The sequence below is a fragment of the Lithobates pipiens genome, unplaced genomic scaffold, assembly GCF_037356315.1.
Source record: "Lithobates pipiens isolate NorthernLeopardFrog02 unplaced genomic scaffold, aLitPip1_a1.2 Scaffold_23, whole genome shotgun sequence".
NCBI lineage: Eukaryota > Metazoa > Chordata > Amphibia > Anura > Ranidae > Lithobates > Lithobates pipiens.
Genome location: NW_027507785.1, coordinates 4,341,010 through 4,362,872, shown reverse-complemented (window position 1 = coordinate 4,362,872; position 21,863 = coordinate 4,341,010). Strand labels below are relative to the sequence as shown.

General features: G+C 41.2%; 1 protein-coding gene and 1 long non-coding RNA gene across 2 annotated transcripts in view; both read right to left on the bottom strand.

Moving 5' to 3' along the window:
• LOC143927164 (uncharacterized) overlaps window positions 1–21,198 on the bottom strand; it is a 98,600-nt gene extending 77,402 nt beyond the window's left edge. Inside the window, exon 1 of the mRNA XM_077451114.1 lies at window positions 18,982–21,198. Coding sequence (XP_077307240.1) covers window positions 18,982–20,943 — 1,962 coding nt within the window. The 5' untranslated portion in view covers window positions 20,944–21,198. The remainder of the gene's footprint in view (window positions 1–18,981) is intronic.
• Window positions 12,333–14,619, bottom strand: LOC143927165 (uncharacterized). The gene is made up of 2 exons (XR_013262240.1): window positions 12,779–14,619; window positions 12,333–12,727 (listed from the first exon to the last, which is right to left on the bottom strand). It is a non-coding gene; the product is annotated as an uncharacterized LOC143927165 (long non-coding RNA).
• Window positions 21,199–21,863: the final 665 nt, after the last annotated feature.

Sequence of the window (21,863 nt, the reverse complement as noted above, 5' to 3'; positions counted from 1 at the left end):
TTTTTCCCCACAAATAGAGCTTCTTTTGGTGGTATTTAATTACAGCTCGGAGTTTTATTTTTTGTTAAAACAAAAAAAGATGCAAAATAAAAAAAATAAAAAAAAATCATGTTTATAAGTTTGTTATAACATTTTGCAAACAGGTCATTTTTCTCTTCATTGAAATGTGCTGATGAGGTGGCACTGGTGGGCACTGATAGGCACAGATAAGGTGGCACCGATAGGCACAGATAAGGCAGCACTGATGGGCACAGATAAGGCGGCACTGATGGGCAAAGATGGGCACAGATAAGATGGCACGGATGGGTGGCACTAATGGGCACTGATAGGTACCACTGATAGATGGGACTGATGGGCACTGATAGGTGGCTCTGATAGGTGGCACTGCTGGACACTGGTAGATGACACTGATGGGCACAGATATGTGGCACTGAGGTGCAGCACTGTTGAGGCAGATTGTGGGCACTGATGGGTGGCACTGTGGGCACTAATGGGTGGCACTTTTGCCTTTCCTTAGGTGGCACTGGCAGGGGGCAATGGCCCTGGCATTGACTGACAGCTGATCACGTGGTAAGGGGTCGGGATCGACCCCTTACTCCGATCTGTGATCAGAGGAGTCTCATAGACTCGCTGATCACAGGGAGGGGGGCGCACAGGCCGCTCGTGCACGGGACGATGTCAATAGACGTCGTCCTGGCAAAGCAGGTCCGCGCTGTAGCCGTCATTCGGCTATAGCGCGGATCTCTAGCAGTTAAGGATCGCCTCCTGTATATATACACGTCGGTACTTTGAAGTGGGATAGCTCGGCAATGGCGGCAGCTGCTGCCACAACTGAGATATCCCTATTTACGATCATGATGGTCTCCGCGGGGGGGGGGGGGGGGGTTCGCCACGAGATCACCGTCATCAGCGGCGGGAGAGGTGCCAACCCCCCCCCCCTCGGAGGCGATCTGGTCCTTCTTGTTGCTGGGTATGGAGACGAGTGAGGCTAAGATGGCCCCCACTGGTCTCTTTACCATAGGAGGACGGAAGCGGCATCAAAACCTCACTTCTGCCCATACCTCTTAAAGGGGAGGGCCAGCTTAAAAAAAATAAATAAATAATTTTTTAAAAAGTCAGCAGCTGCAAACACTGTAGCTGCTGACTTAATAAGCAGACTTACCTGTCCAGGGCGCCCGCGATGTCGGCCGCCCGAGGCCGACCCGTCCCTTCCCTTGGCTTTCGGGTCCCGGCGCCACCATTCCAACTAAGGGAAACAGGCAGCGGAGCCTTGCGGCTTCACTGCCTGTTTCCTACTGCGCATGCGCGAGTCACGCAGCGCTTTGTGAATGGGGCGCGCTGTATTCTGGGACACACAGTTCCCAGAACACACAGCGCCACCCATTACCCAGAAGACGCCGCACGGAGGAGAGAAGACCGAAGATCTCCGCGGAGGAGGAAGAGGCAGATTAGGACGATGTGCCTAGCAACAGGCATTTCTGGTAAGTTTTAAAAAAAAAAAATTCTATTTTTTTTTTTTTTCAGATTTTTTGCAAAATGTTAATGTACTTTTGTTTTTCAGGGTGGGCCTCCACTTTAAAGGAACATTTTTTCAGTGTCATTTTTTTAAAATTACTTTTTTTTTTGTTTTATGGCATTTAAGTCCAAATATGAGACGTGAGGACTTTTTGACCCCCCCCGGATCTCATATATAAGAGGACCTGTCATGCTTTTTTCTATTACAAGGGATGTTTACATTCCTTGTAATAGGAATAAAAGTGATCCATTTTTTTTTTTTAAACAATGTAAAAATAAATAAAATCAAGTAAAATAAATAAGAAAATTTTTTTTTCTTGTTTTTTTTAAAATACCCCGTCCCAACGAGCTCGCACACGGAAGCATACGCGAGTAGCACCTGCATATAAAAATGGTAGTCAAACCACACATGTGAGGTATCGCCGTGATCGATAGAGCGAGAGCAATAATTCTAGCCCTAGACCTCCTCTGTAACGCAAAACGTGCAACCTGTAGAATATCAGAATAAAAAAAATAAAATAAATAAAAATAAAATAAAAATCGCTGATCGCCGCCATTACTAGTAAAAAAAAAAAAAAAAATATTAATAAAAATGCCATAAAACAATCCCCTATTTTGTAAACACTATAACTTTTGTGCAAACCAATCAATAATCGCTTATTGCGATTTTTTTTGTACCAAAAATATGTAGAAGAATACGTATCGGCCTAAACTGAGGGGAAAAAAAATGTTTTTTTTATATATATATTTTTGGGGGATATTTATTATAACAAAAAGTAAAAAAATAATGCGTTTTATTCAAAATTGTCGCTCTATTTTTGTTTATAGCGCAAAAAATAAAAACCGCAGAGGTGATCAAATACCACCAAAAGAAATCTCTATTTGTGGGAAACAAAAAAAGGACGTCAATTTTGTTTGGGAGCCACGTCGCACACAACCCGCGCCAATTGTCAGTTAAATCGACGCAGTGCTGAATCGCAAAAAGTGGTCTGGTCTTTGACCAGCAAAATGGTCCGGGGGCTGAAAGTTGTTAATTATTAACAAAATGATGCACTTTTCAAGCACTTATCATTCTAAAGCTCTATAACCAACATACCAGCAAAGGGGAGAAGTCATATTATTCATATACTATACTTTATACATTCTATAAAATTGTCTTTTCAAAGAAAAACCATAATAAACGTATATGAAGAGACATATAACAGTACTCACCCCTTCCACCACACCTGAACATAACAAGGGAAATCTACTTCACTCCAATCTAATTTTCCTCCTTTGGGATATCATATAACACAGTGACACACAGGATTGCCTTCCCTCGCAGCCGTGTTTCACACAGCAGAACAAAAGATCTCTTTTTATGCCAATGAGATAGACGAGAAAAGCCAGAGAGAAAAAAAAAAAAAAAAAAAAGTTGGTGGGTTCCGGTAATAATTGCCTTATTACACCCTTACCTTATTCTCCTTGCCAAAAGGAGCGTAATATTACATTTTTTTTTTAACTTCTCACAGTCCTACCAAAAGACTTCATAAAAGGCTTACCTAAAAGCCACTTAATAGCACGGTCCGTCTTTTTTTTTTATTCTTCAAAAGACTAAAAAGGTTTTAACCACTTAAGCCCCGGAACAATTTGCAGCCAAAAGGACCAAGGCTCTCTTTTTGCGATTCGGCACTGTGGTCGCTTTAACTGACAATTTGCGCGGTCCTGCGACGTGGCTCCCAAACAAAAATCGGCGTCCTTTTTTTTTTTTTTTTTTTACCCCCACAAATAGAGCTTTCTTTTGGTGGTATTTGATCACCCCTGCGGTTTTTATTTTTTGCGCTATAAATAAAAATAGAGCGACAATTTTGAAAATACTTTTTGCTAAAAAAAAGCAATATTTTTTACTTTTTGCTATAACAAATATCCCCCAAAAATCTATAAAAACATTTTTTTCCTCAGTTTAGGCCGATACGTATTCTTCTACATATTTTTGGTAAAAAAAAAAAAAAAAAAATCGCAATTAGCGATTATGGATTGGTTTGCACAAAAGTTATAGCGTTTACAAAATAGGGGATAGTTTTATAGCATTTTTATAATTATTTTTTTTTACTAGTAATGGTGGCGATCAGCGATTTTTATTGTGACTGCAACATTATGGCGGACACATTGGACATTTTTGACACATTTTTGGGACCATTGTCATTTATATAGCAATCACTGCTATTTAAATGCCTGTGTAAATGACACTGGCAGCGAAGGAGTTAACCACTAGGGGGCAGTGTAGTGTTATGTATGACGGTATGTGTTTTTTTTTTATTGTAGGGTGGCGTGGCCTGGCATGTGACGTCACTGATCGTCTTTCCCTATAAAAAAGGGAAGAGACGATCGGTGACAGCCACAGTAGGAAGCACGGGGGAGAGGTTTGTTTACACATCTCCTCGTTCTTCAGCTCTGTGACCCAATCGTGGGACACCAGTGGCAATCTGTCCGCTGGTCCCGCGGCCACGGTCACGACCCACGGCTGGGCACTTACAAAGCAACGTAAAGGTACGTCCTTGTGCCCAGCCGTGCCATTCTTCCAACGTATATGTGCAGGAGGCGGTCCTTAAGCGGTTAACAGAGCTAAGGCAGGAAAAACCTTACCCCAGGTAAGCCTTATCCAAATTCAGTCGTCCTAAATCCCAAAATTTCAAGCAGTGCCTCCAAAACTGTAGTGGAATGAAACTGTATTTCTATATACCTGACAAGACCAGCTAGGTATAATAACAGCAATTATTACACTCACAAGACCCGCTTAGCATTGCAGTACTGAGGAGATATCTCTTCTTGCGTTCGGAAAGAAGCTGAGTCAAAGTCGATGTTTAACCACTTCAATACCGAGGGGGCACTTAAACACCTTCCTGCCCAGACCAATTTTTAGCTTTCAGCGCTGTCGCACTTTGAATGACAATTGCGCGGTCATGCTACACTGTACCCAAATGACATTTTTATCATTTTATTCCCACAAATAGAGCTTTCTTTTGGTGGTATTTGATCACCTCTACGGTTTTTATTTTTTGCGCTACAAATAAAAAAATACCAATTTTTTTAAAAAAAAATATGTAAATAAGTACGTTTTCTCCTTCACTGATGGGCACTGATGGGGCTACACTGATGGGCACTGATAAGGCGGCACTGGTGGGCACCAGTGAAGTGGCACTGATGAGGTGGCATTGATGGACACTGATAGGTGGCACTGATAGGGGGCACTGATGGGCGACACGGATGGGCACTGATAGGTGGCACAAATTGGCACTGATAGCTGGCACAGATTGGCATGGAAGGGTGGCACAGATGGGCATGGATAGGCGGCACAGATGGGCATGTGTGGGCACTGATAGGCGGCACGGATGGGCACTGATAGGCGGCACAGGTGGGCACTCATAGGCGGCACAGGTGGGCACTCATAGGCGGCATTGTATTGTTATACTGTACTAATGGATGCCAATCAGTGCCAAACAATAATGCATGCCAATTAGTGATGCCCATTGTGGGCACTGATTGGCATTATGGGCACTGATTGGCATCCATTGTGGCACTGACTGGCATCCCTGGTGGTCTAGGGAGGATTACCTTTTGTTGGACATCACTGGTGGTCTAGTGGTGTCCCTGGTGGTCCAGTGTGGGCATCCTCGGGGGGGGCTGTGCTGATAATCGATCAGCACAGACCCCCCCTGTCAGAGGAGCAGCCGATCGGCTCTCCTCTACTCGCGTCTGACAGACGCGAGTGAGGAAAAGCCGATCATCGGCTCTTCCTATTTACACTGTGATCAGCCGTGATTGGACACGGCTGATCACGTGGTAAAGAGTCTCCGTCGGAGACTCTTTACCGAGATCGTAGTTGCCGAGTGTCAGACTGACACCCCGCAGCAACGATCGCCGCGATGCGTGCCCCCGGGGGCGTGCAGCGGCTCATAATCCTGATCACGTCATATGACGTCCGGTCAAGATTATGCAACCACTTTGCCACCATCAATTCTCTATAGGGCGGGCGGCAAGTGGTTAAAGCTTATCCGGTTTAATTCTGGGCGGGTATACAACTTATATACTTTATCATTAGCAAAATCATAACATGTAAAATGGGCGGGGTTAATACAGAGGTGTACATTACATATCATTAATTATGCCATCTGCTTTCAGGACTCAGTCACGAGTCCTTCTTCTCCATGTCACGTCATTACACAGGAAGGGTGGCCCAGACATATGGAGACACAATTTCTTTATTTAGACAGTACAGGATAAAAACTGCTTGTGCAATCTCTATTTTCTTATATGTATGTAGTGCTGGCTCCTGACATGCAGGCACTATAGTTTTGAAAACTTGATTTGCCTGAAGCCACAATTGGGCTTTGGGACCTATTTCTCTAAATTTCTGTTCTCAGTACCAGCTTAGCTGGGTTGCACTGGGTTCTCCTTGACCACAGGTGTCGCTGTCACTGCTAGCAAGAGTAGAAGCGCAGTCTAGCTGGGTGCATTGAATACCACTATCCTCTCGGAACCAGCCCAGTGGCAGTGTTCTCCTGCTGTGCATTCTGGGAGGTGGTCTTTACGGTACGGCTGCCACATGGTTGGGGGGGGGGTTGTATTTTCTGACCCAGGGTGCGGAACCATGCATCCCGAGTCTCGGGCCGGCTGGCCCTAGGCAACGCAACTGCAGGCACAGGCTTGAATGGATTTCTGGGCCTACTGATCCAAGGTTGGTCCGTGCCATCTCATATGAAGGGAGAGGCCCAGCAACTGAAGAACCCCAGAGGAGGACTCTTCAGGAGAAGGCTGTGCGCAAGGCTGGCTTCTCTGAAGGAGCCTGGAGGCTTAGTTGTAGGACACAGCCTGGATTAACACCCATACGGTATCACCGGAGCGGCTGAAAGAACCTAGTACCGTATGTTAGCTCTTTAAATTTATCTACGTCCCTCAGTAACACTCAAGTGTACCTCATAAGTCTGTGGCAGAGACTTTACCGAGCACTCCACCGGCTGCTAGACCTAGTGAGAGGAGGTCTATCCGAGGGGTTGTTAAATCCAGTTGGGAAACAGTTTCTATTCTCTGGATTTTTCTCTAAAGACTTCCATTTTTGCAATCTAAGTACCTCAACTCACTCCTAACCCTCTACCCTTTATTGAATGGCCTCCGTTTTCTGTTCTAAATAAAATAATCCAAAAGAAGATTCAGGGTCAGTTTCTACATTCTTTGGGCCATCTACCACAGGAACCCCAAGACGGAGAAGCAAACAAGGAGGTAACAGGAAGCCCAAATAAAACCAGCAGCTCCTTCGGGGGTCAGTGCTACATGTATGCTTTATAGAAAACTGCTACAGTCTGAATACAGAACTTAAAATAAATAGCAGATTAACCCAAATTAATCTTATATGAACTTGTGGAAAATGTGGAGTCACTCCGGTTCAGCCATATTACTACAATAAGTAGAGAAAACATCCCCGTATTTTTATCAGCTGCTCACCTAATGTATGTTCTGCATTGATTATCTTCACCATCCAAGTGAAAGTTTAAATATGGATTTCTAGCTCCTCAACCACAGCGGCTAAGCAAACAATAGCGAGAGCCTGGAAGACGCCAACATTATCCATACCCCCAGTTAAGAATAGGGTTACCCAAGCTATGATACATAGCAAAATCGAAGCTACAATTCTGGACCGCCTTCCCCAACATAGCAAGATATGGCAGCCGTGGGTTAGGCCCTTTTTACCCCCCCACCTCAATCCCACTCTTTTGGAACCTTGAGAATGCCCCCCCTCCAACAGACCCGCCTTAGCGCATAATGCCCTGGGCCCGGGCGGGCCAGCCGACCTCCTCTCCTTCCCAAACCTTAATCTTTACCACGCACCTCTCCTCTTTTCCTCTTAGCTCTTAATTTATTCCTCCTCTCCTTCTTTCTACACTTAAAACTACTACTTACGTAGTACCCGTATTCCCAAGTTAGACTGAACTCTCAATCTAGAGAGTACCAAAGGCATCTGGTCCCGGCTACTCCGGAAACCCTCCCTGACCTCCGCAGTGTATTTTACAATGTGCTCTCATCTAAGTTCAGACCCTCCCGCAATAACCTAGTCCTTCCGACTAGGCATTAGTATTCACGGACGATACTTCACAACTGTAGTATTCATGTTGTTATGTTGTTTACCACATTGTTACCGTGTACTCATTCTGTTGTGTACTAATAAAAGTTTGTGAAAGAATTATTGGCTTCCAGTAGGTGGCAACATGCCACTGTCTAGCTGGCTGTTATTACAGTTGGGTAACTTGTAAAAAGCTGGATCGTAACAACAAGACATTTAGAACAATAGTCTTTACTTTTGGGTATGACATCCCAGACATGATTTGCAGCCTCTTTGGGTCTTTCCAGTCTCTAGAAAAAAAAAAGTGGCATTTGCCCCTGGTAAGAACTCCACATAAACCACTAGACTCATTACCCTAGGTATATGGGTATCAGAGTCTTCCCCTCTGCTGCCACAAAAGAAAAAAAAAGTCACTTACATGGTACCTCGGCCATTCCGGAAGAGCCTCGTATTTTTTTTTCTATGAATACAAGGCTTACTCTAATTGTCCAAGGTGGAGTGGTGGCTCGTGTCACAATCTACACCTCACCTAATCAAAGCATGCCTTGCATTAGTCATTTCTTCAATCCACAAGAGAGTCATACTACCAGGTTTTATTGTATTTTTAGCGCCTCCTGTAGTCTGTTGGAGATCTCAGAGATAGGTGCACATGATAGGAGAAAATATTTTGTAGACAGTCCCTCATCCTGGGCCCTGCCTCAAAGCTTCTGTAGATGACATAGTAATATTTTAAAGTCCTTATCTAATGCCACGTACACACGACCGGACTTTTTGACAGCAAAAGGTCCGACGGAACGAGTCCGTCGGACAATTCGATCTTGTGTGGGCTCCATCGGACCTTTGCTTGCCAAAAATCCAGCGGACTTTAGAAATAGAACAGGTTTTAAATTTTTCCGCCGGACCGAAAAATCCGTTCGTGTGTGTGCTAGTCCGACGGACAAAAACCAACGCTAGGGCAGCTATTGGCTACTGGCTATGAACTTCCTTATTCTAGTCCGGTCGTACATCATCACGTTCTAATCAGTCAGACTTTGGTGTGATTGTGTGTGGCCAAGTCCATTCATTCAGAAAGTCCGCCAGAACTCCGCCGAAAGTCCGTCGGAAAGACCGTCGGACCTAGTCCCTCGAAAAGTCCGGTCGTGTGTACGCGGCATAAGATAATCTCTTTAGTGCCTCCAATTGTAGCCCAAATTTACACCTTCTGCAGGCTACCGTTTTGTTGTTGAGCCCCTGTGTGGCATTAACCCCCTGAACTCCAGAAGGTTTTACCCCTTCATGAGCAGGCCATTTTTTTTTCTATTTGACACTGTAATACTTTAACCCGGAAAATGCGTCATCATGCAACACTGTACACAAATGAATTGTATATCTTTTTTCACACAAATAGAGCTTTTGGTGCCATTTGATCACCACAGTTTTTTCTTTTTTTTTTTTGCTACAGTATTGAATTGTAAGAACAAGTAACATCCAGTAAACCAAACTTTTTGTTTTATAAACAGGAACATTATTACGTTATACGGTCTTCATAACGTGTCTCAGTGCACCCCATATTGTTCACACAAGTTCAAGTGTTTTTACTGAATACATTTTATACTACTTAACCACTTAAGGACCGGCTCCCACCGGCGTACGTCGGCAGAATGGCACGGCTGGGCACAAGCACGTACCTGTACATTGCTTTTTAAGTGACCAGCCGTGCGTCGGGAGCGCGCCGATGGTGCGATCGCAACCCGGTCCTGAGCTCCGTGACCGTGGCTGCAGGACGAGCGGACCCGATCGCCGCTGGTGTCACACAATCAGGTTACAGAGCTGAAGAATGAGGAGAGGACTGTGTAAACAAACCTCTCCCCCGTGCTTCCCTGTGTGGCTGTCACCAATCGCCTGTTCCCTTTTATAGGGAAGGACGATCATGGACGTCACATGCCAGGCCACGCCCCCTACAATAAAAAAAAAACACATAACGTCATACATAACACCTACACTGCCCCCTAGTGGTTAACTTCTTCACTGCCAGTGTCATTTACACAGGAATCAGTGCATTTAAATAGCAGTGATTGCTGTATAAATGGCAATGGTCCCAAAAATGTGTCAAAAATGTCCACCATAATGTCAGTCACAATAAAAATTGCTGATCACCGCCATTACTAGTAAAAAAAAATAATAATAATAAATAATGCTATAAAAATATCCCCTATTTTGTAAACACTATAACTTTTGCGTAAACCAATCAAAAAAAAAAAAGCAATATATTTTTTACTTTTTGCTATAATAAATATCCCCCCCAAATTTTTATATATATATATATATATATATATATATATATATATATATATTATATAAAAATAAACATTTTTTTCTTCAGTTTAGGCCGATACGTATTCTTCTACATATTTTTGGCAAAAATACGTAGAATACGTATGGGCCTAAACTGAGGAAAAAAAATGTTTTTATATATATTTTTGGGGGATATTTATTATAGCAAAAAGTAAAAAAAAATGAATTTTTTTCAAAATGGTCGCTCCATTTTTGTTTATAGCGCAAAAAATAAAAAACGCAGAGGTGATCAAATACCACCAAAAGAAAGCTCTATTTGTGGGGAAAAGAGGAGACACATCGCATGACCGTGCAATTGTCAGTTAAAGCGACGCAGTGCCGAATCACAAAAAGGGGCCTGGTCCTTTGGGTGCAAATTGGTCCAGGGCTTAATTGGTTAAGGATTGGCTTGGTGCATCTCTCTCCTCTTTTCATAGTAATCTGGTCACCCCAGCCTGTGCCTGAAGCATCCTCACTCCCCTTGCAGCGCCCATTCCGAGACTTCACTTGTAGACTCTAGGGGTTGAACCCCCTGAACTTTATTTTTATTTTTTTTACATGGTTGCACCTTCATGCTCTCTCATTTAAACCTTCATCATCAGATGGTTTAGCATTGAACATTATACCAATAGCGTGTATGTGTGCTTCTTCTAATGAGAAATATTATTCCAGCAATATCTGGCCCTTTAGTAGCAGGTTTAAAACCAATGCTGATGCAGAGGGTACAGCCAACTAAATCAATGACCCTATGAGAGCAGTCACAGTTCTTCTGTAACAACTCCTGGCGTTTAACTTTCGATGAGTACTTTAGCATCTGGAGCTATAGAAAAAAAAAAAAAAAGGTCCTACTCACAATGTTTTCTCAGCAGTTTCTGCCAAGTTCTCCTGCAACATTCTTCTGTGAAGGTTTCCTTCTCCAGCCCCCCGGCTTCAACAGGTACATTTCCCAAGGCCTCCAGCACATAGCACCTGCTGGAGGTCTAGTAGTGGTTTCTCTAAAATACACACATTCCTGGGGAGAAGACCCCGGGGAGAGAGAGTACTCATCAGATCCACCCAAATATTTATAGTCTCTCCAGCCGTGTCTTCTGCGTCAGTCTCTCAGGGATTAGCGAAGGTCCAATAAACATTCACAACCCCAGTGACTAGTCCTCTTGCACCATGGCTAGAACCTTCTTCCAACAGCAGACAGGAACAATTGACACCCCCCCCCACCCCCACCATGTCCAAGCAGACCTTAAAATAGAGTGCAGGTCAACTGGGTACAGCTCAGCTATAACACTAAAATTTAGCCAACCCAAGGCTGGGGCACTCTCCACTTGTCATTCTGAGACTCCGTGATTAAAAGAACTGACACCCAATTAATGAAAGGGGCGTGCCAGGGACAGTCCGGTTGGGGAGGAAGAGGCTAGATGATGCTGGACTTACTCCAGACAGGAAATAAGGGTGGGGCTCTATTTGACTTGCTGTAGCTTCTAGGGCACATTGTGGGAGAAGCTCGGTGTGCAGTGAAATCAGAGTAAGCCATTTCAGTACAAGAGAAGAGCTGGTACAGCTGTGCAAGACTAATGCCTTGTACACACGGTCAGACATTCCGACCACAAAAACCGTCAGATTTTTTTTCCGACTGATTTTCTCCAAAACTGGTGTTGCATACACACTGTCAGAAAATCTGATCGTTCAGAACGTGATGCCATTCGTTCTTTACGACGGGACTATGTTGAGGCTACTAACCAATAGCTTTGGTCTCGTAATTTGATCTGAGCACGTGTGGCACTTTGTCCAATCTGATTTTATTTTTTTTCCGGAAAATTTGAGATCCTGCTCTCAAATTTTTTTCCGACGGAAAAAGTCAGACAAGATCAGATTTTCCCCGACAATATAATCCGATCTGACTTTTTCCATCGGACTTTCTGACCATGTGCAAAAGGCATTAGACCCCTTTCACACTGGGGCATTTTGCAGGCGCTATAGTGTTAAAAAAAAAAAAAAAAATAGTGCCCGCAAACTGCCCTAAAACAGCCGCTCCATTCACACTGGAGTGTTGCGCTGGAAGGGCATCAGAAAAAGTCGTGCCAGCAGCTTCTTAGGAGCGGTGAAATCAATGGGGCAGCGCTGTCATACCGCCGACAAAATGCCGCTGCAGCTGCGTTTTGTGGGCAGATTTAACCCCTTTTCGGTCGCTGGCAGGGGTCAAAACCAAAAGACGACAGTAAAGCGCCACTGTGAAAGACTAGACTGTGAAAGGGGTCTAAAAAAGGGAAGACCAGAGGTAATATTTAAATAAGTAGCATTGCATCTTAGTGCTTTTAAGTGATACAATTAGCTTACAATCCATTCCATCAGACTTCTTTAACTTAAATATGACATTGTGGATGGATGTGTTGTAGAAGAAACCAGAACACCGTTGTGCAGTGAAAATTTAATCCAAGTTTATTGAAAAACACACACACACACACATTGCATTTTAATAACAGGATATGTTTCAAGGATGTTCATAGCATTTATATCATCTATGCTAAGAAACTGATTAACATACGACACTCTCCTCATTACTACCAGCCAGACCCATTTAGGACATGACTCTGGGTTCAGCTTTATTAGTCCCCAGCTGCTGTGGCCAGGAAAGGAGCATAATCTGTCCTTGACCATAGTTTTTGGGGGTCCAGAGGCGACAGTAAGGGTCCAATATACCTATTATATCTCCTGAAAGAGGACCTGTGGTCAGCAATATTCTAGCATATGGAGGGAGAAAAAGGGAGGAGAAAAAGGGAGGAGAAAAACGAGAAAGAAGAAGAAGACCTGTGGTCAGCAATATTCCAGCATATGGGGGACGAGAAAGAGGGAGAAGACCTGTGGTCAGCAATATTCCAGCATATGGGGGACGAGAAAGAAGAAAGAAGAAAGAAGACCTGTGGTCAGCAATATTCTAGCATATGGGGGACGAGAAAGAGGAAGAGGACCTGTGGTCAGCAATATTCTAGCATATGGGGGACGAGGAAGAGAAAGAAAGAGAGAGAGAAAGAAGGAGAAGGGAGAAAGGGAGAGAGAGAAAGGGAGAGAGAGAAAGGGAGAGAGAGAAAGGGAGAGAGAGAAAGGGAGAGAGAGAAAGGGAGAGAGAGAAAGGGAAAGAGAGAAAGGGAAAGAGAGAAAGGGAAAGAGAAAGGGAAAGAGAAAGGGAAAGAGAAAGGGAAAGAGAAAGGGAAAGGGAAAGGGAAAGGGAAAGGGAAAGGGAAAGGGAAAGGGAAAGGGAAAGGGAGAGAGAGAGAGAGAGAGAGAGAGAGAGAGAGAGAGAGAGAGAGAGAGAGAGAGAGATATCATATTCCTGCATATTTTCTTAGGCTGATTCAACTAAAAGTAACGACATTTACTTGGGGCAAAATAAAACCCAGACTTCACAAAAAACACTTGTTCTCCCCAAAGCTTTGGGTGGTTTGGGATTCCCAGACTTTAACATATATTATAAGGCAGCTCAATTATCTCAATTAACAAAATATCACTCTTCTACAGAGATTCCTTTATGGGTCCTCATTGAAGCTGTAGACTGTGATCCTCTTCCTATAAACAATATATTATGGTTACAACCTGCGGATCGTAAGTCTATAAATAACCCCATTTCTAAGCACTCTCTATCTATATTGGATAGGTATAGAAATTCACATGGTCTGCAATCTCCACAAAATCCGCTATTATCTTTCCACAAGAATCCGACTTTTTACCCAGCCTGGAAATATCCCAAAACCTTTAAAGCTTGGTCTAAGGCTGGTATCACTTGTCTATATAATTTAACTTCAACTACATCAATAAAATCTTTTACAGATCTATGTGAATTATATAAGCTTCCACAATCAGAAATATTCAGATATCTCCAAATCAAAGATTTTTATACTCCTCTTCTCAATTTAAATGTAAACTTACATAATATTTCTCAATTTGAAAGATTTTGTCTCAAGGAACTACATGCTAAAGGTCGTATTACATCATTGTACACACAAATGATATCTAATTCTAATACTGTTATACCTAAATATGTGACCAAGTGGGAAAAAGATTTTGATTGTACGATCGATTCTAGGTCTTGGTCCAACATATGGTCTTTCACAAAATCTTCCTCTATAAATATATTGGCGTCTGAATCATCATATAAAGTTCTCACACTCTGGTATTTGGTTCCTGCGAAAATCACCAAATTCTCAACAGACAACACTGGCCTCTACTTTCGTGGCTGTCCAGAAAAAGGTACCTATATACATACCTGGTGGCATTGCTCAATTGTACAATCATTTTGGAAAAAGATCTTTCTGATAATTACAAAATTTTTTGATCGTCCAATTTTTCCAGACCCAATTATAGCTCTCCTTAATTTAAAACCAGCCTTTCTGAATCAGAAACAATTCAAATTAGTTCTTACACTCCTGATAGCCGCAAAGCAGAATATAGCCAATGCGTGGAAAACAGACGTGGTGAATATTGCAGAAACCAAACGTAGAATGAATCAATCTTTCATCCATGCTAAAATGGACGCTATAGATAAAATCCAGATGACAAAGTTTGATATCATATGGAAACCCTGGATTAAATATTATACGTCAGAAAATATTGACAACCGAGTCTTATTGTTATGGTGATTAAGATTTTTTTTATAGAATTACAACATTAGATGATATATAAAACCTCCTCCGGAGAATTATTCCCTCCCCTTCCCCTCCTATATACCTTTTATGTTCTTCCCTTACTATATAATACTTACTATAAACATACTTTAGAAGTTATGGTCAAAACTTTAAAATCATATATTTTCTTTTAGACATATTTATATTTTCTTGGGATTAAAATGTTTAAAACTCAGCTATAAGAATGTTTTCAAATTCTAAAATATATAAGGCCATTTATTGTCATTCCCACGAGAATATCTTGAAATTCTTCTTTGCTTTGTATCATCCGTACTTCAATATGTCTACTTTTTATTTCTGGTATCACATAATTTGTCTTATATTCTGTACATGTAATTTATTTTAACATAAAATAAAAATTTTTGAAGAAAGAAAGAAAGAAAGAAAGAAAGAAAAAGAAAGAAAGAAAGAAAGAAAGAAAAAGAAAGAAAGAAAGAAAGAAAGAAAGAAAGAAAGAAAGAAAGAAAGAGAAAGAAAGAAAGAAAGAAAGAAAGAAAGAAAGAAAGAAAGAAGAAAGAAAGAAAGAAAGAAAGAAAGAAAGAAAGAAAGAAAGAAAGAAAGAAAGAAAGAAAGAAAGAAGAAAGAAAGAAAGAAAGAAAAGAAAGAAAGAAAGAAAGAAAGAAAGAAAGAAAGAAAGAAAGAAAGAAAGAAAGAAGAAAGAAAGAAAGAAAGAAAGAAAGAAAGAAAAAGAAAGAAAGAAAGAAAGAAAGAAAGAAAAAGAAAGAAAGAAAAAGAAAGAAAGAAAGAAAGAAAGAAAAAGAAAGAAAGAAAGAAAGAAAGAAAGAAAGAAAGAAAGAAAAAGAAAGAAAGAAAGAAAAAGAAAGAAAGAAAAAGAAAGAAAGAAAGAAAGAAAGAAAGAAAGAAAGAAAGAAAGAAAGAAAGAAAGAAAGAAAAAGAAAGAAAGAAAAAGAAAGAAAGAAAGAAAAAGAAAGAAAAAGAAAGAAAGAAAAAGAAAGAAAAAGAAAGAAAAGAAAGAAAGAAAAAGAAAGAAAGAAAAAGAAAGAAAGAAAGAAAGAAAGAAAAAGAAAGAAAGAAAGAAAGAAAGAAAGAAAGAAAAAGAAAGAAAGAAAAAGAAAGAAAGAAAGAAAAGAAAGAAAAGAAAGAAAGAAAAAGAAAGAAAAAGAAAGAAAAGAAAGAAAAGAAAGAAAGAAAGAAAAAGAAAAAGAAAGAAAGAAAGAAAAAGAAATAAAAAGAAAGAAAAAGAAAGAAAGGAAAGAAAAAGAAAGAAAAAGAAAGAAAAGAAAGAAAGAAAAGAAAAAGAAAAGAAAGAAAGAAAAAAGAAAAGAAAGAAAAAAAAGAAAGAAAAAGAAGAAGAAAGAAAAAGAAAGAAAGAAAGAAAAGAAAGGAAAGAAAGAAAAAGAAAGAAAAAGAAAGAAAGAAAAAGAAAGAAAAAGAAAGAAAAAGAAAGAAAGAAAGAAGAAAGAAAGAAAGAAAGAAAGAAAGAAAAGAAAAAAAGAAAGAAGTATTCAATTAATAAAAACAAAACCAAACCAAACCAAAAACATACACACACAAATGTTAAAGCTGCCATGTACATACAAAATGTAAAAGGCATGTGGCTACCTACAAAAACCCAACAACCGCAATCCACTCACTCTAAACTAATGAGCTATGAAGACTTTAGGGTATTGAAGATTGTCACTATATCATGGGCACGTAAACTTTTAAAGGTATGTTTGGTATCCATTTACTCGACTTAAACTCATCTTTTATATTCCACCAAAAAAAAAAAAAAAAAATGGGTAACGTACCATGTTTGTGCACACTAAACTTAGTGGGTTTGAGAAAACATTTGCACCGATATCATGGGACATAAATCGATTGCAGTTACCACCATTTTAATCTTCAGTCTCTGCTTTCAGAAAAAAAAAAAAATATATATATAGATATATATATATATATGAGGGGGATTTATCAAAACCAGAATCTGGATCAAGCACGCAAGGCATCCAATTAGCTTCCATCTTTAAATTTTCAAAGCATAACCGAACGAGATGAAGACGGAAGCTGATCGATAGCCATTCAAAGCTGCTCCAGCTTCTGGTTCTGAAAAAAATTCCCACCATAATGTCGAGAGCTGGTTCTGGTTTTAACACACAAAAAAAAAAAAAAGCCCGGGATTCTTTCCTAAATGTACATGATATAACTGGGTACTAACCTTTATAAGTAAAGTTGATCAAGAGAATATTCGATTGCCTTTCGGTGGGGGGGGAATCAAGAAGGAATTGTTCCCCTGCTGGAGCAAATTGGATCATGCTTTATTGGGGATTTTTTTTTGCTATCAACTGTGGAAATATATGGGAGGTTTTCTATTTGTGTGTGTTTTGGTATTTTTTTTTTTTTTCTGCGAGTTGAACTGGATGGACTTGTGTCTTCCTACAACCAGATTAATGATTTGGGTTTTAGCTGGTCTTCAGGCCTAAAATGTGCATTGTTCAAAAAAAATAAAAAATAAAATAAAAATAAAAAATAAAACGACAAACTCCTCTAAAAAAAACAAGCAATGTGGAAAAATACTATAGTAGCAACTAAAGGATTTGGAAGCAAATCCACCATATTATTCAATCAAGTTCCAACTCAGCCCATACAAGAAAATGGATCCTAATTAATCCCAAATCAGTTGCCGGTTGGAACTCCTTTATCTTGTGTAGATGACCGCATATGAGATCCTCATGATCTGAAATGAATGTACAACACTCTGGACACCATTTGGTAGACTCCACCTTGGGTATCTGAGAGCTAGTCAGCAGCCATGTAGTTCTGTGACACCCTCTTAGGCAGACCATACACCATGGGTTGCAGGAAAAGAAATGTGCACGGTTCCCCCCCATCAGCGCGGACAGTGCTGACAGGGGAGTCCCTCGTGCCGAGCTATTGTCTGCTCCCAGGGAAGCCGTCGTCGCCAGTAGAAGACAGTGAGAAATTGCTAGCATCTATAGCTAAAGACTCTGGTAGGTTGGTTGTACCCAAGTTAATTGATCAACTTGGTACATTCCGCCTACCCTTTAAAGGTTGGTTCAGCAGGAACTGGCTGAGATTCAAAGTGTGTATGGCTGGCCTTAAGTGTTTGAGTCGCTTCTGCTGTCAGATCTGCTATATCATCAATGGTTTCACTGGTTATCTGATCCATAACTCCAGTATACTGGGTCATCTTACTCCCCCTTACCCATGCCATCCCATTTATGAATAGTTTACTGTATAAAACATATCCACTCTAGAGATACTTGCTGCAGCCAACAATAGATCATGGTTGGAAGTGATCTGCTGCTGCACACAAAACAATGTGGTTTTTCAGCTCTTTAGCGCCACCCTTTGGGCAACGGTTAGCATTGGTTCGGAGCATGTGTGTTTGTACTTTGGATTTTTTTCCCGACAGACTTGTGTACACACGATCGGATAATCCGACAAGACATTTGTTGTTGGACAGTTTTAAAGCATGCTATAAAACATTTGTTGTTGGAAAATCCGACAATTGTCTGATGGAGCATACAAATGGTCGGATTTTCCCAACAAAACCCTGCCATCACACATTTGTTGTTGGAAAATCAGATAGTGTGTACGAGGCTTTAGACTTGCAGAAAAACTGGATGCAAGACATGCGACCAGCTGGGTTTAAGTTGTACTGTCAACCTCATTCTAAAAAAAAAACAGCAGCAACTCACTATTGGAAAGCTTACAGCAACTTAGAAAGTTGCTTTCTCACTGAACAAAGAATTCTCATTGGCTGATGTCCCTGCTGGAGACCTGCCTGTAAAAAGGTCAATGAGAGGGGGTGGAATGTTGAAATGTTGTAGACAAGGTGGAATTAGCTTGAACCTTCAAGCATCACTGATGATGCCTCAACAGTCAGGAGAATGCGGAAAGGACTTTCCCCTAACACTCTAAAGGCTTGGAAAGATGCCACTTGACCACTCGTCTCTGGTACTGTGCCAGTGTTATTGCATGAACTCAGGATCTGGCAATGATAAGGCACTTGGGAACACAGCTCAGTTAGTGAAGGATAAAAATGCATTAAATGTTCAACAAAATCTCCATAAACAGGAGATCAGTAAGAGGAGAATCGTGAGGCAACAGTTCAGTTATTGGTGCTTTTCCGAGAAAAATTATCAAAAATGGTAAAATGTTATAGGTGTGTGCAGATGGAGATGAGCACTAATCCCAAAGAATCCATTCATTACATTCTTATTTACTCAGTTTTTAGTTTGGATTTTAAAGTAGGGTTATACTTTTTCACTAGTTTGTGGGATGACATGGGGCGCGAACCTAACGAGACACCTACAACTCTTTCATTGGGGCTTACCCCTTGTCCCTACCTTACCCCTTGTCCCTAGCTTACCCCTTGTCCCTAGCTTGGTCTCATTCTGGCTTCTCTCCAGTGTGGACCCTCTGGTGTCTGATAAGACCCATCTTCTGAGTAAAAGCTTTATCACATTCAGTACACTCATAAGGCTTCTCTCCGGTGTGAGTCCTTTGATGTCTGATGAGATCTTTTTTCATGGTAAAAGCTTTGCCACATTCCGGACACCGATATGGTTTCTCTCCCTTGTGCGCCTTCTGGTGTACAATAAAGCTCTCCTTGTATTTAAAAGCTTTATCACATTCAGTACACTCATAAGGCTTCTCTCCGGTGTGAGTCCTTTGATGTCTGATGAGACCTTTTTTCACTGTAAAAGCTTTGCCACATTCCGGACACCGATATGGTTTCTCTCCCTTGTGCGCCTTCTGGTGTACAATAAAGCTTTCCTTGTGTTTAAAAGCTTTATCACATTCTGAACATTGAAATGGCTTCTCTCCAGAGTGAACTCTCTGGTGTCTGACAAGGCTTTCCTTACGTGAAAAATCTTTGCCACACTCAGAACATTGATAAGGCTTCTCTCCGGTGTGAACCATCTTGTGTCTGATAAACTCTGGCCGCATTGTAAAAGCTTTGTCACACTCGGAGCATTGATATGGCTTCTCCCCAGCGTGAATCCTCCGGTGTCTGATATACTCCTTTTTGCCGGGAAAAGCTTTGTCACATTCAGAACACTGAAACGGCTTCTCTCCGGTGTGAATCCGCTCATGTACGAGAAGCCTTGACTTCACTGTAAAAGCATTTTTACATTCTGAACACTGAAACGGCTTCTCTCCAGTGTGAATCTTCTGGTGTCTGAAAAGCTGCGACTTGTGTGAAAAAGCTTTATCACATTCAGAACAGCGATATGGCTTCTCTCCAGTGTGAAGTATCTGGTGAACGAGAAGCTCCGAGTTCAATGCAAAGGTCATGTTACATACAGAACACTGATGTGGCTTCGCTCCGGTGTGTACTTTCTGGTGTGTGATCAGGCTTTCATTATGTCGAAAAGCTTTATCACATACGGAACATTGATATGGCTTCTCGCCAATGTGAATCCTCTGATGTCTGATGAGAGTTGGCTTCAGTGTAAAAGCTTTGTCACATTCAGAACACCGATACAGCTTCTCCCCAGTGTGAATCTTCTGGTGTCGGATAAGATTTTGCTTGATTGCAAAAGCTTTCCCACATTCAGAACACTCATACGACTTCTCTCCAGTGTGAATCCTCTGGTGGTGTTTAAGGCTTTCCTTTTGTGAAAAAGCTTTATCACATTCAGAACACTGATAGAGCTTTTCTCCGGTGTGAATCTTCTGGTGGGAGAGAAGAATAGCCTTCAAATGAAAAGCTTTATCGCATTCAGAACACCCATAGGGCTTCTCTCCAGTGTGAATCATCTTATGTATGATAAGACCCGCTTTTGTAGTAAATGCTTTATCACATTCAGAACATTGATGTGGCTTCTTTCCAGTGTGAACCCACTGGTGCGAGATGAGCTGTGCCTTCCGTGGAAAAGATTTGTCACAATTGGAACACTGAAAACGTTTCTCTCCTGTGTGAATCCTCTTGTGTACATTAAGGCCTTCCTCGTATTTAAACGTTTTGTCACATTCAGAACACCGATATGGCTTCTCTCCCGTGTGAACCCTCTGGTGTTTGATCAGATCTGCCTTCGCTATAAAACCTTTGTCACATTCAGAACACCGAAACGGCTTCTGACCGGTGTGAACCATTTTGTGTTTGGCAAGATTACCATTGGTCGTAAAAGATTTGTCACATTCAGAACACCGATAGGACTTCTCTCCAGTATGGAGAAACTTGTGCGTGATAAAATGCGACTTGTTTTTAAAAGCTTTGCCACATTCGGAACACTGAAATGGTTTCTCTCCCGTGTGAAGCCTTTCATGTACGAGAAGCCTGGACTTCACTGGAAAAGCTTTGTCGCATTCTGAACACTGAAACGGCTTCTCTCCAGTGTGAGACGTCTGGCGTCCGATACGTTTTGCCTTCATGATAAAAACTTTGTCCAAACAAGAAATAGCTTTTGAAATGATTTCTCTGATGTATGAATGGGCTGTAAAGCGATCGTCAACTCCAGAACGCCAAATCAACTTCTCTCCTGTTGTCCTCTGAAGCTGGATCGATGTTGAAGAGCATCCAAAACATTTACGACATTAAGAACTCCAATATGGCTTGAGTGCTGTGGGGATCCTCCAGTGAACTGTAATAAAAGACTTTCAGTCCCTTAAAAACACCCATATGGCTTGTTACCTTTGGGATTTAGTTGTACTTATGAAGGCCAACATGACAAAATAAATTGATTCTTCAGTCCACCTATACAAAAAAAAAAAAAAAAAAACCATAAGTCAGAATTCTATATAAAAAAGGATGAATAAAGTGTTATTTAACGAGTAACTCCACTTTTGTTGAAAACAAAAAAGAAAAAAACAAAACAAACAATCCCCTCTGGGTGACCAATGTACATTACTGGGAATTATTACAAACCTTGTTGCAAATTCTTACCTTTTTCCGATTGGAAGAAAAAGCTGTTTGCCTATGTTGATGTGCAAAGTGAACCTGAATTAGTGTGAATCTTTCATTATTATTCAGCTGATGCACTTGTCGTGATCAAACATAGAAATTTCCAGTGTAGGCATCTTATGAATGGATAAAAATTTGGAGAATATCTCAAATAAAAATAAAAAATAAAAATTCAACCTGCACAACACATTACAATACCTCCGGTAATTACCGTATATACTCGAGTATAGGCCGACCCGAATATAAGCCGAGGCCCCCAATTTACCCCAAAAAAACTGGGAAACTTATTGACTCGTGTATAAGCCGAGGGTGAGACATGCCTGCCCATCCCTGTGTGTCCGTCCATCCCTGTGTGTGTGTCCGTCCATCCATCCCTGTGTGTGTGTCCATC